The 15,861-nt window shown below is 44.5% G+C and overlaps 2 protein-coding genes across 2 annotated transcripts in view; one reads left to right on the top strand and one right to left on the bottom strand.

Moving 5' to 3' along the window:
• Positions 1–13,718, bottom strand: part of LOC122921415 (synaptic vesicle glycoprotein 2A-like) — a 43,750-nt gene extending 30,032 nt beyond the window's left edge. Inside the window, exons 1-6 of the mRNA XM_044271393.1 lie at positions 13,700–13,718; positions 12,832–12,943; positions 9,004–9,078; positions 4,332–4,483; positions 1,430–1,563; positions 253–342 (exon numbers count right to left, since the gene is read on the bottom strand). Of these exons, the coding sequence (XP_044127328.1) occupies positions 253–342; positions 1,430–1,563; positions 4,332–4,483; positions 9,004–9,078; positions 12,832–12,943; positions 13,700–13,718 (582 nt within the window). The remainder of the gene's footprint in view (positions 1–252; positions 343–1,429; positions 1,564–4,331; positions 4,484–9,003; positions 9,079–12,831; positions 12,944–13,699) is intronic.
• Positions 13,719–13,883: 165 nt separating this feature from the next.
• Positions 13,884–15,488, top strand: LOC122921414 (protein kinase C theta type-like). Its single transcript, XM_044271392.1, has one exon. The coding sequence runs from the start codon at positions 13,884–13,886 to the stop codon at positions 15,486–15,488; it is 1,605 nt and encodes a 534-aa protein (XP_044127327.1).
• The last annotated feature ends 373 nt before the right edge of the window (positions 15,489–15,861 follow it).

The raw sequence follows: 15,861 nt of genomic DNA, 5'->3' as shown, positions 1-15,861 counted from the left end.
ACAAGACTCCGCGTAGTCTGATCCTGCAGTCACATGTGTTCTATCTGCCTTCTACTTCTGGCAAAGAGGTAGGGCGAAAAATGGAAGAGAGAGACTGCACCATCAGACTACACAGAACCTTGGTGTTGTCTGTTACCATGGAGACGCCTAGACCTGTTTGTTTGTTTATTTATTTTATTACCTATTGCAAAGTTGCTTCCTTTTCCGCATTCGATTTATTGGGAATGGGTGCCAAGCAACATCTTTACTTACGGAGAAGACTCTTTCCGGGTGGCCCTTGGCTCGCATGTTGGTGTCATGGACCTGCTTCAGGACCATCCAAGCTTCATCGTGTTTTCCATTCTAGAAGAGATTTCAGAAAGGAATTATTATCGTCAATGCAAAGCGCTTTGGGTAATAAAGCGCAAAATGATGACGGCGTCTGAAGAGCGGTGTGATACCCTGCATTGGGTACCCTGGTAGATGAGGTATTGCTGCTATGAACATTACATTGAAATAGGAATTCACTGATCATCATCTCAACATTTCAAGGATCTCTGCTTGCTGTCACTGAATGAGAATACGTATTGGCAAGTCTGGCACTTCTGGGCGCCCATCACACCATGAAGCTTTGCCTCCACTGAACCGCTAAGACCAACTCTCAGCTTAGCAGGGGTGCACCTAGCCTAAGGCGGCAAAAAAAGAAAACGGCGCCACCCCCCATGCCAATTTCTTAACCTAACCCCTTTGCCACAATGAAAGCACTCATTGCCCATGGCCCTTCCGCTGCCCTCTTGCCCCTACCAGATCTACCTCATCTGGCCTCATTGGTGGTGCGCCCCTGGTCCTGGGCTTCTGATGCTCAGCTGGAAGGGCCCCGTACAGACAGGTTGCTAAAGGGGGCCATACTCCTGCTTGGGTGACCAGATGACATGTCTGAACACTGCAGATTAAAGGGGTTTTCTGACTTCTTTATACCGATGACCTATCTGTAGTGGCTATGCTTGGTATTGCAGCTCAGTCCCATTCACTTGAATGAGACTGAGCTGCGCCTAGGCCAAGTGACCAATGAACGTGATGTCACTGGCCTAGGGTAAGCAGCGAGAAGGCCATGTGATGTCACGTTATTCGGTCACATGACCTAGGCGCAGCTCAGCCCCATTGAGGTGAATGGGGCTGAGCTGCAATACCAAGCACAGCCACTATCAAATGGATGGTGCTGTGCTTGGTGAGGATGGAGAAGGTCGTGGTGCTACTGTGAGTGCCGATGTCTTCTCAAGTTGCTGATCGGCAGGAGTCCCGGTTTTCGTACCCCCACCGATCAGATACTGAAGACCTAGAAAACCATGGTCACAGGCAGGAGACTACCACTTTATGACACGTATATCCTGCGTAGGATAAATATTAAGCCATCTCAGAACATTCTTCAGGATAGAGGTTCATATCTTACCTCTAGGTAGAAGCGAGGACTCTCTGGCATGGTGTTCAGAGCTCCGATGGCGAACACAGAAGGAAATGCACAAACCAAGACAAACACCCGCCAACTGTGGAACTGATATGCCGAACCCATCTGGAAACTCCATCCTGTCGAGAGATGAAAGACGGTGAGATAAGGCTAGACGCAGACCTGATCCAACCAGGCCGCCCACACAGGACAGATAGGTTTCCGCCTTGGGCCATTTGCTAAAAGTTGTTCCTTTAGAGGGTAGAGTCCTGACCAAGTTTTCACCCCCAGTAGAAGAAGAGATGATCCCAACGGGGACCCCTCTGGCCCTGTAGTCGCATGGTCTGCCGCTATGGTAGTTACGCCCCCCTAATTACATGTAATTTAATGGGAATTGTAGTGTTAAATCATGACACTAGGTGTCACTATTGGGTATTCTATAAAGGCTTACAGCAGGGAACAGGCGGTAGTGTGTAGCTGAAGCCACATGGTGTGAGAGATGAGGCTGCTGCTACAATTAACCAGACAGGGCACAGGCTGCCAAACAAAAGTGTGACACAGGAGGGTGAATTCGGGATTTACAGATATTTCCTGCACCACACCCCATAGCCTACCAACAAGACATCAGCAACATAAGACTTCCATTATTCCTATGAAAACTTGATGCCTTAAATGCAAATTTCTGTGGTCCCTTTAATTGATACCTTCAGTATCAACCATCGCGTGATGTATTTCTAGAGGATGTGGCATAGCACAATGACATGTCTACTCTACGTGAAGTTAACATCCAGTTTTAGATTTCGGACACACCCCCTGAGCTGTGATAGGGGGAGAGCTGCAGCAGAAAGGACCCCCCCCCCTGAGCTGTGGTAGGGGGAGAGCCGCAGCAGAAAGCACCCCCACCCCCCTCGAGCTTTGGTAGGGGGAGAGCTGCAGCAGAAAGGACCCCCCTGAGCTGTGGTAGGGAGAGAGCTGCAGCAGAAAGGACACGCCCCCTGAGGTGTGAAAGGGAGAGCTGCAGCAGAAAGGACACACCCCCTGAGCTGTGAAAGGGAGAGCTGCAGCAGAAAGGACCCCCCCCCCCCCCCCCTGAGCTGTGGTAGGGAGAGAGCTGCAGCAGAAAGGACACATCCCCTGAGCTGTGATAGGGAGAGAGCTGCAGCAGAAAGGACACCCCCCTGAGCTGTGGTAGGGAGAGAGCTGCAGCAGAAAGGACCCCCCCCCTGAGCTGTGGTAGGGAGAGAGCTGCAGCAGAAAGGACACATCCCCTGAGCTGTGATAGGGAGAGAGCTGCAGCAGAAAGGACACCCCCCTGAGCTGTGGTAGGGAGAGAGCTGCAGCAGAAAGGACACTCCCCCTGATTTCCATAAGCCCAGCTGTAGCCCCTGCTTATTTAGAATGACCTTAACTCACCATAATGAGGAATGATAGCCCAGGCCATGGCCGAGGCGTAGATCCCCCCGATCATCCAGAACATGGACAGCCAGCTCAGATGCTCTCCCCGCTTTTCCTGGGCCAGGAATTCAGAGAAATAGGAGAAGACGATAGGAATAGATCCACCGATGCTGCAAAGGCGATGGAGAATATTAATACAGTTTTTTTTAATCATTAGGCCATGATGCCTTCGCTAACTGGGTAGGTAGGTTCACATCTGCGTTATCATTTCCAGCTTTCTGTTCCGTCGCGATGGGGAATAGATAAAATGATGCCCCTGCGTCCAACAGTCCCCGCTGACTATGAGGGGCTCCATAGGGTTTCTGTTATTTTACCTGGAAAATACAGTGTAGCATACTGCGATATCTGCACGCTCCAGCACAAGTGTGAGTCTAGTCTAACATCCAATATGGCCACCATTATACGTTTTAAAATGTATCTGTAGACAACCACCTGCTGTTTGTTCTTTTCCTTACTGCTCTGTCCATCTAACTGGGGTGGTCGCACATGCTCAGTTTAAATCTTCAACTGTCACCAGCCATATCTTCTGTTAGAAGCTGTGGTAGTTACAGAAAAAGAGCTGCAGCAGGAAAGGACACACCCCCTGATCTGTGATAGGGAGAGAACTGCAGCAGAAAGGACACCCCCCTGAGCTGTGATAGGGAGAGAACTGCAGCAGAAAGGACACCCCCCCTGAGCTGTCATAGGGAGATAGCTGCAGCAGAAAGGACACACACCCTGAGCTGTGATAGGGAGAGAGCTGCAGCAGAAAGGACACACACCCTGAGCTGTGATAGGGAGAGAGCTGCAGCAGAAAGGACACCCCCCTGAGCTGTGATAGGGAGAGAGCTGCAGCAGAAAGGACACACCCTGAGCTGTGATAGGGAGAGAGCTGCAGCAGAAAGGACACCCCCCCCCCTGAGCTGTGATAGGGAGAGAGCTGCAGCAGAAAGGACACACCCCCTGAGCTGTGATAGGGAGAGAGCTGCAGCAGAAAGGACACACACACCCTGAGCTGTGATAGGGAGAGAGCTGCAGCAGGAAAGATACACACCCTGAGCTGTGATAGGGAGAGAGCTGCAGCAGAAAGGACACACACCCTGAGCTGTGATAGGGAGAGAGCTGCAGCAGAAAGGACACCCCCCCCCCCCGAGCTGTGATAGGGAGAGAGCTGCAGCAGAAGGGACACCCCCCCTGAGCTGTGATAGGGAGAGAGCTGCAGCAGAAGGGACACCCCCCCTGAGCTGTGATAGGGAGAGAGCTGCAGCAGAAGGGACACTCCCCCTGAGCTGTGATAGGGAGAGAGCTGCAGCAGAAAGGACACATCCCCTGAGCTGTGATAGGGAGAGAGCTGCAGCAGAAAGGACACCCCCCTGAGCTGTGGTAGGGAGAGAGCTGCAGCAGAAAGGACACTCCCCCTGATTTCCATAAGCCCAGCTGTAGCCCCTGCTTATTTAGAATGACCTTAACTCACCATAATGAGGAATGATAGCCCAGGCCATGGCCGAGGCGTAGATCCCCCCGATCATCCAGAACATGGACAGCCAGCTCAGATGCTCTCCCCGCTTTTCCTGGGCCAGGAATTCAGAGAAATAGGAGAAGACGATAGGAATAGATCCACCGATGCTGCAAAGGCGATGGAGAATATTAATACAGTTTTTTTTAATCATTAGGCCATGATGCCTTCGCTAACTGGGTAGGTAGGTTCACATCTGCGTTATCATTTCCAGCTTTCTGTTCCGTCGCGATGGGGAATAGATAAAATGATGCCCCTGCGTCCAACAGTCCCCGCTGACTATGAGGGGCTCCATAGGGTTTCTGTTATTTTACCTGGAAAATACAGTGTAGCATACTGCGATATCTGCAAGCTCCAGCACAAATGTGAGTCTAGTCTAACATCCAATATGGCCACCATTATACGTTTTAAAATGTATCTGTAGACAACCACCTGCTGTTTGTTCTTTTCCTTACTGCTCTGTCCATCTAACTGGGGTGGTCGCACATGCTCAGTTTAAATCTTCAACTGTCACCAGCCATATCTTCTGTTAGAAGCTGTGGCAGTTACAGAAAAAGAGCTACAGCAGGAAAGATAGACCCCCTGAGCTGTGATAGGGAGAGAACTGCAGCAGAAAGGACACCCCCCCTGAGCTGTGATAGTGAGAGAGCTGCAGCAGAAAGGACACACACCCTGAGCTGTGATAGGGAGATAGCTGCAGCAGAAAGGACACCCCCCCCCTCTGAGCTGTGATAGGGAGAGAGCTGCAGCAGAAAGGATACATCCTCTGAGCTGTGATAGGGAGAGAGCTGCAGCAGAAAGGATACATCCTCTGAGCTGTGATAGGGAGAGAGCTGCAGCAGAAAGGACACACCCTGAGCTGTGATAGGGAGAGAGCTGCAGCAGAAAGGACACCCCCCCCCCTGAGCTGTGATAGGGAGAGAGCTGCAGCAGAAAGGACACACCCCCTGAGCTGTGATAGGGAGAGAGCTGCAGCAGAAAGGACACACACACCCTGAGCTGTGATAGGGAGAGAGCTGCAGCAGGAAAGATACACACCCTGAGCTGTGATAGGGAGAGAGCTGCAGCAGAAAGCACACACACCCTGAGCTGTGATAGGGAGAGAGCTGCAGCAGAAAGGACACCCCCCCCCCCCGAGCTGTGATAGGGAGAGAGCTGCAGCAGAAGGGACACCCCCCCTGAGCTGTGATAGGGAGAGAGCTGCAGCAGAAGGGACACCCCCCCTGAGCTGTGATAGGGAGAGAGCTGCAGCAGAAAGGACACTCCCCCTGAGCTGTGATAGGGAGAGAGCTGCAGCAGAAAGGACACACCCCCTGAGCTGTGATAGGGAGAGAGCTGCAGCAGAAAGGACACACACACCCTGAGCTGTGATAGGGAGAGAGCTGCAGCAGGAAAGATACACACCCTGAGCTGTGATAGGGAGAGAGCTGCAGCAGAAAGGACACTCCCCCTGAGCTGTGATAGGGAGAGAGCTGCAGCAGAAAGGACACCCCCCCCCCCCGAGCTGTGATAGGGAGAGAGCTGCAGCAGAAGGGACACACCCCCTGAGCTGTGATAGGGAGAGAGCTGCAGCAGAAAGGACACACACCCTGAGCTGTGATAGGGAGAGAGCTGCAGCAGAAAGGACACACCCCATGATCTGTGATAGGGAGAGAGCTGCAGCAGAAGGGACACTCCCCTTGAGCTGCCAGCCTGAAATAAATCTAGCAGAGCAATGAATGGGGAGATCTCTGGATCCATGTGAGGTACAGGGCTGGTTCCAGCTTTGTTAGAAAGAGGTTGCCATGTCCTATACGATGTGATTATACTTTTTACATCAGTCCTGGGATAACCCCTTTAGGTAGGTAAATCAGCCATACCTGGTACATCGCTTAAAGGCATATTTCCACCATCAACATTTAGCATCTACCAACGAGTATTTTATCTTAGGTAGAAATATCTGGGAAAAGATGGTGACTATAGCACTAGGCTGCTCGGGGAATAAGATGTTAATTGCGTCTGCACATCCGTTATTTCACATTACACGCTCGCTCCATGACAGATCTGAGCCGCCGCTAGTAATAAAGTGATCGCAGAAGAAAGAGGCGCTATATCTATCTATATACCCTGACAGGCCAAATACAAGCCTCCTGCCACTGCCAACAAGCCGGTCACCAGGACCCCTAAATGTTAGGAATGACCTAGATAGATAGATAGATAGATATGAGATAGATAGATAGATATGAGATAGATAGATAGATAGATAGATAGATAGATAGATAGATAGATAGATAGATAGATAGATAGGAGATAGATAGATAGATATGAGATAGATATGAGATAGATAGATAGATAGATAGATAGATAGATAGATAGATAGATAGATAGATATGAGATAGATAGATAGATAGATATGAGATAGATAGATAGATAGATATGAGATAGATAGATATGAGATAGATAGATAGATAGATAGATAGATAGATAGATATGAGATAGATAGATAGATAGATAGATAGATAGATAGATAGATAGATAGATAGATAGATAGATAGATAGATATGAGATAGATAGGAGATAGATAGATAGATAGATATGAGATAGATAGATAGATAGATATGAGATAGATAGATAGGAGATAGATAGATAGATAGATAGATAGATAGATAGATAGGAGATAGATAGATAGATATGAGATAGATAGATAGATAGATATGGGATAGATAGATAGATAGATAGATAGATAGATAGATAGATAATAGATAGATAGATATGAGATAGATAGATAATAGATAGATAGATAGATAGGAGATAGATATTAGATGGATAGGAGATACAGTAGATATGAGATAGATAGATAGATAGATATGAGATAGATGATAGATAGATAGATAGATAGATAGATAGATAGATGGATAGGAGATAGATAGATAGATAGATAGATATGAGATAGATAGATAGATAGATAGATAGGAGATAGATAGATAGATAGATAGATAGATAGATAGATAGATAGATAGATATGAGATAGATATGAGATAGATAGATATGAGATAGATAGATAGATATGAGATAGATGATAGATAGATAGATGGATAGGAGATAGATAGATGGATAGGGGATACAGTAGATAGATAGATAGATAGATAGATAGATAGGAGATAGATAGATAGATACAGTAGATAGATAGATGGATAGATAGATATGAGAGAGATAGATAGATAGATAGATATGAGATAGATAGATAGATATGAGATAGATAGATAGATAGATAGATAGATAGATAGGAGATAGATAGATAGATGGATAGGAGATAGATAGATGGATATGAGATAGATAGATAGATAGATAGATAGATAGATAGATAGGAGATAGATAGATAGATAGATAGATAGATAGATAGATAGATATGAGATAGATAGATAGATAGATAGATATGAGATAGATAGATAGATAGGAGATAGATAGATAGATAGATAGATAGATATGAGATAGATAGATATGAGATAGATAGATAGATAGATAGATAGGAGATAGATAGATAGATAGATAGATAGATAGATAGGAGATAGATAGATAGATAGATAGATAGATAGATAGATATGAGATAGATAGATAGATAGATAGATAGATAGATAGATAGGAGATAGATAGATAGGAGATAGATAGATGGATAGGAGATAGATAGATGGATATGAGATAGATAGATAGATAGATAGATGGATAGGAGATAGATAGATGGATAGGGGATACAGTAGATAGATAGATAGATAGATAGATAGATAGGAGATAGATAGATAGATACAGTAGATAGATAGATGGATAGATAGATATGAGAGAGATAGATAGATAGATAGATATGAGATAGATAGATAGATATGAGATAGATAGATAGATAGATAGATAGATAGATAGGAGATAGATAGATAGATGGATAGGAGATAGATAGATGGATATGAGATAGATAGATAGATAGATAGATAGATAGATAGATAGGAGATAGATAGATAGATAGATAGATAGATAGATAGATAGATATGAGATAGATAGATAGATAGATAGATAGAGATAGATAGATAGATAGGAGATAGATAGATAGATAGATAGATAGATATGAGATAGATAGATATGAGATAGATAGATAGATAGATAGGAGATAGATAGATAGATAGATAGATAGATAGATAGATAGATAGATAGGAGATAGATAGATAGATAGATAGATAGATATGAGATAGATAGATAGATAGATAGATAGATAGATAGATAGATAGGAGATAGATAGATAGGAGATAGATAGATGGATAGGAGATAGATAGATGGATATGAGATAGATAGATAGATAGATAGATGGATAGGAGATAGATAGATGGATAGGAGATAGATAGATGGATAGGGGATACAGTAGATAGATAGATAGATGGATAGGGGATACAGTAGATAGATAGATAGATGGATAGGAGATACAGTAGATAGATAGATAGATGGATAGGAGATACAGTAGATAGATAGATAGATAGATATGAGATAGATAGGAGATAGATAGATAGGAGATAGATAGATAGATGGATAGATGGATAGAAGATAGATAGATAGATAGATAGGAGATACAGTAGATAGAAGATACAGTAGATAGATAATGTGATCTTACCCGACTCCAGATAAAAGTCTGCAGAACAAGAAAGTGCCATAGCCTTGAACAAACGAAGAAAAGAAGGCGAACACGCTGTTGACGGAGAGACAAGAATTAAATAATAAGACAGCACTACTCACTATTGTTATAGCTACTCCGGTACGTGGCGGTGCCTGTAGCATTAAATCCTGGTCCTAGGATTCCAATGGTTAACAGTGTAGAATAAGCCACGGCACTCCAGAGGGATTCCAATCGATTTCTTTTTATTACACCTTGTGCAGCAACGTTTCAACCTAACGGTCTTTATCAAGCTCCCAATACACAGGTAACACAGTGAACATTAAATACAATCCCATAGCCCCGCATTGGTTCCTGCTAGGCCCTACCCATTAACCCTCCCTTTACTTTCCTAAAACAACATACACATATTGCCCACTCCATAATCTATCTAAAACAACATATACCTTTGTCTGTCACATTACCATGCTGTAGGAGATTCTGCCTTCTTTATTCGGGTGCATTTTCATGCTTTCGTTTTCCCATGTGTTCTCGGCGTCCCTGCATGCCTACTGCGCCTGCGCGACATCGTCACTTCCGCCCTTCCATGCGTACTTCCGCCAGGCAATGCCCTGCTTTCGAATCATGTGATTCTGTCGCTCTGGTGACGTAGTGTCATGTGATCGTACATCGATCATTTATCTAAGTTGTCATTAGATGTTCAGGCTCAGTTACCCTAGATATTCAAACATTATAAGCAGGACGAGACCTGTGGTTTCATGGTGCGGGCCGTCTGGTGCATATCAAATACAAGCCGATGTTTTATCAAACTATCAGCTGTACCATTTCACTACTATTCAATTACTATTAAGAGGCTGCAGCTATCGGGTCCATTATTACATCCCTAATGCAACAGCATTTTCTTATTACATCTCCAACACTTCAGAATGAATCGCATGACGTTCTATTCACAGGTTATTCTTGCAGGTTTGCCATCATTCATCCAGTGGCTGGTATATAGAGCTAGCGTTCTAGGGGTAGTTAGCCCCCAGTCCACCGGCTCATCCAGTCCCATACTGACATTCATTCTATAGGAAAGTTCTAATGGGAGCACGTAGGGTAGCCCTTCCTTACGGGGAGTCACCCTCATTCTCTCATGACTTCCTAATATTTTATGGCTAATCCTGCTACATCTTTAATAGCCTCCAGCGCCATTTCACTCAATTATTCTTACAGAGAAATTCTCAAATTGTAGGATATCTAGGACTAGGTCCTTCTAGCTGCAGTCTCAAAAAACATCCCAAAAGACGTTTTATATATGGTGCAAACCTTGACAGACCCACATCACCACCAGAGGACCCGTTCAATTATTTCCCATGCTTCCTTATCAACTATAGGCCTTTTATTTAGAGGCATCGTGAGCGTCAAGAGGCGGTTCTCCCACAGCATGTATGTAGACACCATCTATGGACAAAAGAAAAGGTTTTATTAAATGAACTTTTACCATAAAAATGGAGATATAGGCAAATAAAAGAAAAGGAGTTAGATATTGTACATATATATATGCATACATAAAAACGGCTATTCAGCCTAATGTCTTTTACGCACAACCCAGTAGAGAGTCAGAAAAGGGAACCAACCTTGAATTCCCTATTCAGGCCCTTCGGCTCCATTGTTTCCAACTCATAAATCCACCTTAGCTCTTTTTGTTTTAGCAGCTTCTCCCTATCTCCACCCCTCCTTAAAGTTGGAACATTATCAATGATCCTATATCTCAATTGAGAGACATTATGTCTATATTTCCAAAAGTGCTCAGGCACTGGTAGCTCCGTTTCCTCATCACAGTCTAGACTTGGCTGATTTTTTTCTTTTTCTTTTTTCGCTAGTAGCTTGCGTATAGTGTACCGATGTTGATTTATCCTGTTTTTACAGGGCTGCGTCGTCTCGCCTATATAAAGAAGGCCACACGGACACTGCAAGCTATAAATAGCAAAATCTGTGTTACACGTGTAGTGTCCTCTAATGTCGTATTTCTTCCCTGTTCTAGGGTGGCAGAAGGAGTCACCCTTGATTAGGTTGCCGCAATTACAGCAACCCAAGCAAGGGTAACACCCCCTTCTGCCAACCTCTTTTTTCTTAGTTTTAACATCAGCTGATGTCAGGCTATCCTTGAGGTTTCTAGGCCTCTTGTATGACATCAGTGGGGGGGATTGGAATTCAATTACATTAGGAAAAGAATGTGTCAATATATGCCAATTATGTCTTAATATGCCTGAGATGCGATTACTTATTTTACTGTAGGTTGATACAAATGGAATCCTGCCTGTTTTTCCTTCTCTCTTTGTTGTATTAACTAATAATTCCTGTCGATTGGTGTTTCTGGCTTTTTCCAAATGTCTATCTATCAATTTTTTGGGATATTTCCTTTCCCTAAATCTCTGTCCCATTTTTTTCAATCTATCATCTACCAGACTTTCTTCAGACACTATTCTTCTCGTTCGCAGGAACTGGCTAAACGGTAAAGATTCCACCGACCTCCTAGGGTGTGCACTATCAAAGCGTAACATGCTGTTCCTATCCGTTGGCTTAATAAAGAGATCGGTTTCTAGTTTACCTTCCCTTACATAAACCAACGTGTCTAAAAACTGTAATGATTCCACTGAATACACCTTTGTAAATTTCAATTGATCATGCAACTGGTTAATGTAACCATGAAATTCCTGTAGTTTTTCTTCTGTACCATTCCATATAAGGAAAATGTCGTCTATATACCGCATCCACCCCCTCACATTACTGTAGAAGGTGGATGGGTATATAGACGTTTCCTCCATTTTCGACATGTATATATTCGCATATGTCGGGGCCACGTTGGACCCCATCGCGGTGCCCCGACATTGCTCGTAAAACACGTCCTCAAACAAAAAATAATTATGATACAGTAGAATTTCAAGTAGGGAGATTAAAAATGATTTAGTGTCAGACCCAAAATCCGACCTTTCCAGGGCCCATTTGACTGCCTCCAGTCCCAGTTCATGATCGATACTGGTATAGAGGCTGGTTACATCGAATGAAACCAAAAAATCTCCCTCTTGAAATTCTAGTGCATCAATTTTTAACAGAAAATCTGTGGTGTCTTTCACATAAGATTTAGCCTCCATTGCATAGGATCTTAAAACTTTATCCATAAAAGTTGCTGCATTGGAAAAGACTGACCCCATGCCCGACACAATGGGGCGACCTGGCGGGTCTATCAACCCTTTATGTATCTTAGGGAGGATATATAAGAGAGGAGTCACCGGGTTCTGAGGCACCAGGTAAGTATGTAAATTTGCATCAATCAGGTCATTTGCGAATGCATTATCCGCCAATAGTCTGATCTTGCGTATAATGGTCCATTTTGGATCTTGACTTAGAGGTTTGTATATCTCCTTGTCATTCACTTGTCTCATCACCTCCATTTTATACTTCTCTGTGTCCATTACCACGGTGGCTCCTCCCTTATCTGCCCTTTTGATAGTAATTTCCCTTCTATTTTTCAGGGTCTTTAAAGCTATTTTCTCTCCCCTTGTCAGATTGGTGACATTAGGATCTATTTTTGATCTCTTAAGTTTTTCAATCTCCAGTCTGACAAGGGAGACAAAGGTCTCAATAGCTTTATTATACATCGGTGGTTGGAAGTCACTTTTGAGAAAGAGGCCCACGCTTTTAAGTGAAAGGATCTCGTTATGTATCTCCTTATCATCTACAGGCGCCATTTCACAAAAGTGTACCTTAAGTTTAATACGCCTGAAGAAATTATGCAAGTCCATTTCAATCTGAAACCAGTCGATCTCAGTCTCTGGACTGAACGTTAGTCCCTTGACGGAGAGAGACATGATCAGGCACTGTCTTCTTCCCATTCGGTCAGCCAGTCCTCCCCAGAGGAACGCTCCCACCATCATACCCAGGTAGACGATGAGACCTGCAGACAGAAGTACATACATTAATCCTAATCTGACTCTTTATCGTGCATTTTCATTAAACTAGAGGCTGGTCTTTTTTCCAGAAAAACTCCTCTCCATGGCTTGTGTCTGGTATTGCTGATAAGCTCCATTAACGTGAGTAGGGCCTAGCGGTAATTCCTCACACAAGCCATTTCACCCCATTATAATTGACGGCCTCTACAAGGTACTGAATGTAGAAACAGTCAAAGCCTATGGTAGCTATATACAGACCTTCTCAAGGCGCGAGCAGCGCTGCGGAAAAACCAGCAGGTATAATATCCTTGTACATTCCCGTCTCAGGAAGCTGCAAATTATGAGTTACGAGGCACATGGCTCACCTCAGCACCATGGGAGGTCAGGGAGGTTTATGTAAAGTCAACTGCAATTTCATTCCCTTCTCATCAGATGCTTATTTTTTACATTCCCCATAAGTCCTGGCCTTTGTAAGTCTTTATGAGAATCGGATAATTGGCGGTTGTGTGATCCCTGACCCCTACGCAAAGGTTCAGAGATGTAACTCTCAAGGTAGAGATGGTTACCTAAAACAGTTCAGTCCCCGTCTAGAGGATGAGCCCATCATATGGCACTTTTTTTGGCTTACGTTAGATGCTTAAAGCTCTAAGGATACATTTAAGGTTTTCTCTGGGCGTTTTTATTCTGCGCAAATTAATATTTACAATATAGAATGTATACCTTTAAGGCTGTTGGAATTGGCATCCTGGATGTGACCTCACAATGATCACCAGCTGCCATCTTGGTTTATGGGCGTGGCTTTTAGAATGTTTTTGACCTCATAATGGTGACATCACAAAACGTGTACTAGCAACTGACTTTAGAATGTCAGATTTCACAGACCTTAGAGTGAAGTGAGTGAATGAACTTGTGTAGAACTGTTCTGCTGATGACCTAAACCTCATCATGGGTTTCAGCAGAAAAAGAAAGTTCAAAAAAACATCACCGGAGGAAGAAAAGAGTGAGAAAGGGAAAGATGAAGTTACCCCAAAGAGGAGAGGATCCAGAAGGAAGGAAGATCCTGCAGAGGGATGTAGCCACCAGGTGAAGGAGACCACACCTTCAGACAAAAAGCTAAGTACAAAACCTTCTTTCATGATGGGGCTACAAAGGCGTTGGAGCAGACTTGCTGGACGTCTGAGAAACACGAAAGATCTAATTGTAAAGAAAGGAAGAAAATTCTTCCTTCTTTCTTCTCAAAGTAATGCCCAACAGGAGGAAAGCAAGAAGAAACTTATTCCTAGTGAGACATCTGAGACATCCAGAGAGGCTGGAGAAAGTTGCGCTCAGGAACGATCAAGAAAACGAAGAAGAACCGAACCTCAGAGATCAAGAGGAAGCAGCGTCTCCCCTAAAAATAAAACAGAGGGCCATGCTGCATTAAAAAAAAAATCCAAAAAAGAGAGGAACAATCCAAAAGGAAAAAAGCGCAGCTCCGGAGTTACAATGGAGGAACAGGCCGGACCCAGTAAAAGATTTAAAACAGCTGCCCAGGAGAACTCTCCTACAGCCACAGTTCCCTTAACCCTGGACAAATTCACGTTCCACCATGTCCTGGGAGAAGGAGGTTATGGGAAAGTGATGTTAGCAACTGATTCCATGATGAAACACCGCGTGGCTGTCAAGAACGTCCAGAAGAGGCTCCTCACAGAATATAAAACAGGACTAGTGGAGGGCCGTGTCCTACAAATAACACATGGCAGCAGGTTTCTGGTGCATGGCTATGGTGCCCTTCACACAGAAAACTATGTTTATTACATCATGGAGCTGGTCAGCGGGGGTACACTTTCCAACCTCATCATCGAGAACGTGTGGCTAGACTACCCCACCATCAAATTCATTGCTGCCGAGCTGGTCTGTGGGATACAATTTCTACATACTAAAGGGATCATCCACCGAGATTTAAAACCCAACAACGTGCTGCTGACCAGAGAAGGGCACATTAAAATTACAGATTTCGGCCTCTGCCTCGATGATGTTTATGAGGTTACAACCACAACAGACTATAATGGGACTCCCGGCTATGGTGCACCAGAAATGATCCTGCAAAAACCATACGGTGCCTCGGTTGACTGGTTTGCCCTTGGAGTCATAACATACATCATGGTTGTTGGAGGAAGCCCTTTCCGTGGCCATACATATGAAGACATTAAAAAGCAGGTCCTGGAGCATGAGCCAACATACGATAGCTTTCTAGACCTTGAAACTGTGGACTTATTAAGAAGACTCCTGTGTAAAAATCAGTCTTGCAGATTAGGGGTACACGGGGACATAAGGAAACACCCATTTTTCTCCTCTATTCATTGGGATGACATGGACGCCGGAAAAATACCATCACCAATCCAAATGGGCAAAGATTCCACCGATACACAGGCGACAATGCAGATTCCTGTGCCCTGCAGTGAAGAAGGGAAGGATCCGATCTATGACGACCTGCAAGAGATCTTTGAGGATCTCCCTTTTGTCTGCTCATCGTGGGCTGCTCACTACCACCCAGCGCCCATGCATTAAATTGCTCCCCATCCTGACCCCAGCCTGTCTACACCAGATGCACCTGAAACATCTCATAAGTCTTTCCTCTGTCTCCTCAAACATGATGCGACCCAATATCCACCTCTGGATCTCGAATGTAATCTATCTACCTCTATACAGGTAAGTACACAGCGCTGGATAATCTCCTGTGAGCTGTGCCACTGGTTTACCATGTAATTGTGCCCATGATCTCCATGATAGAACCATGAACGTTTCCTTTTATTTTACCAGCTCTCCATGCCTTGCTGCTGACTTTCACCACCTGCAGTTGCCACCTCCAGCCTATCGCCAATGCAAAGTATCTCCTGTGATCCTGAACTCCTCCATGGACGACTCCACCTCAATTCTCCTT

The sequence above is a fragment of the Bufo gargarizans genome, chromosome 11, assembly GCF_014858855.1.
Source record: "Bufo gargarizans isolate SCDJY-AF-19 chromosome 11, ASM1485885v1, whole genome shotgun sequence".
In the NCBI taxonomy this organism is placed as follows: domain Eukaryota; kingdom Metazoa; phylum Chordata; class Amphibia; order Anura; family Bufonidae; genus Bufo; species Bufo gargarizans.
Note: the sequence above shows the minus strand (reverse complement) of the source record. Positions and strands in the feature narration are given on the sequence as shown.

Excerpts from the sequence above, each read along its gene's own strand:
- LOC122921414 (XM_044271392.1), top strand. The coding sequence starts at position 13,884 with ATGGGTTTCAGCAGAAAAAGAAAGTTCAAAAAAACATCACCGGAGGAA.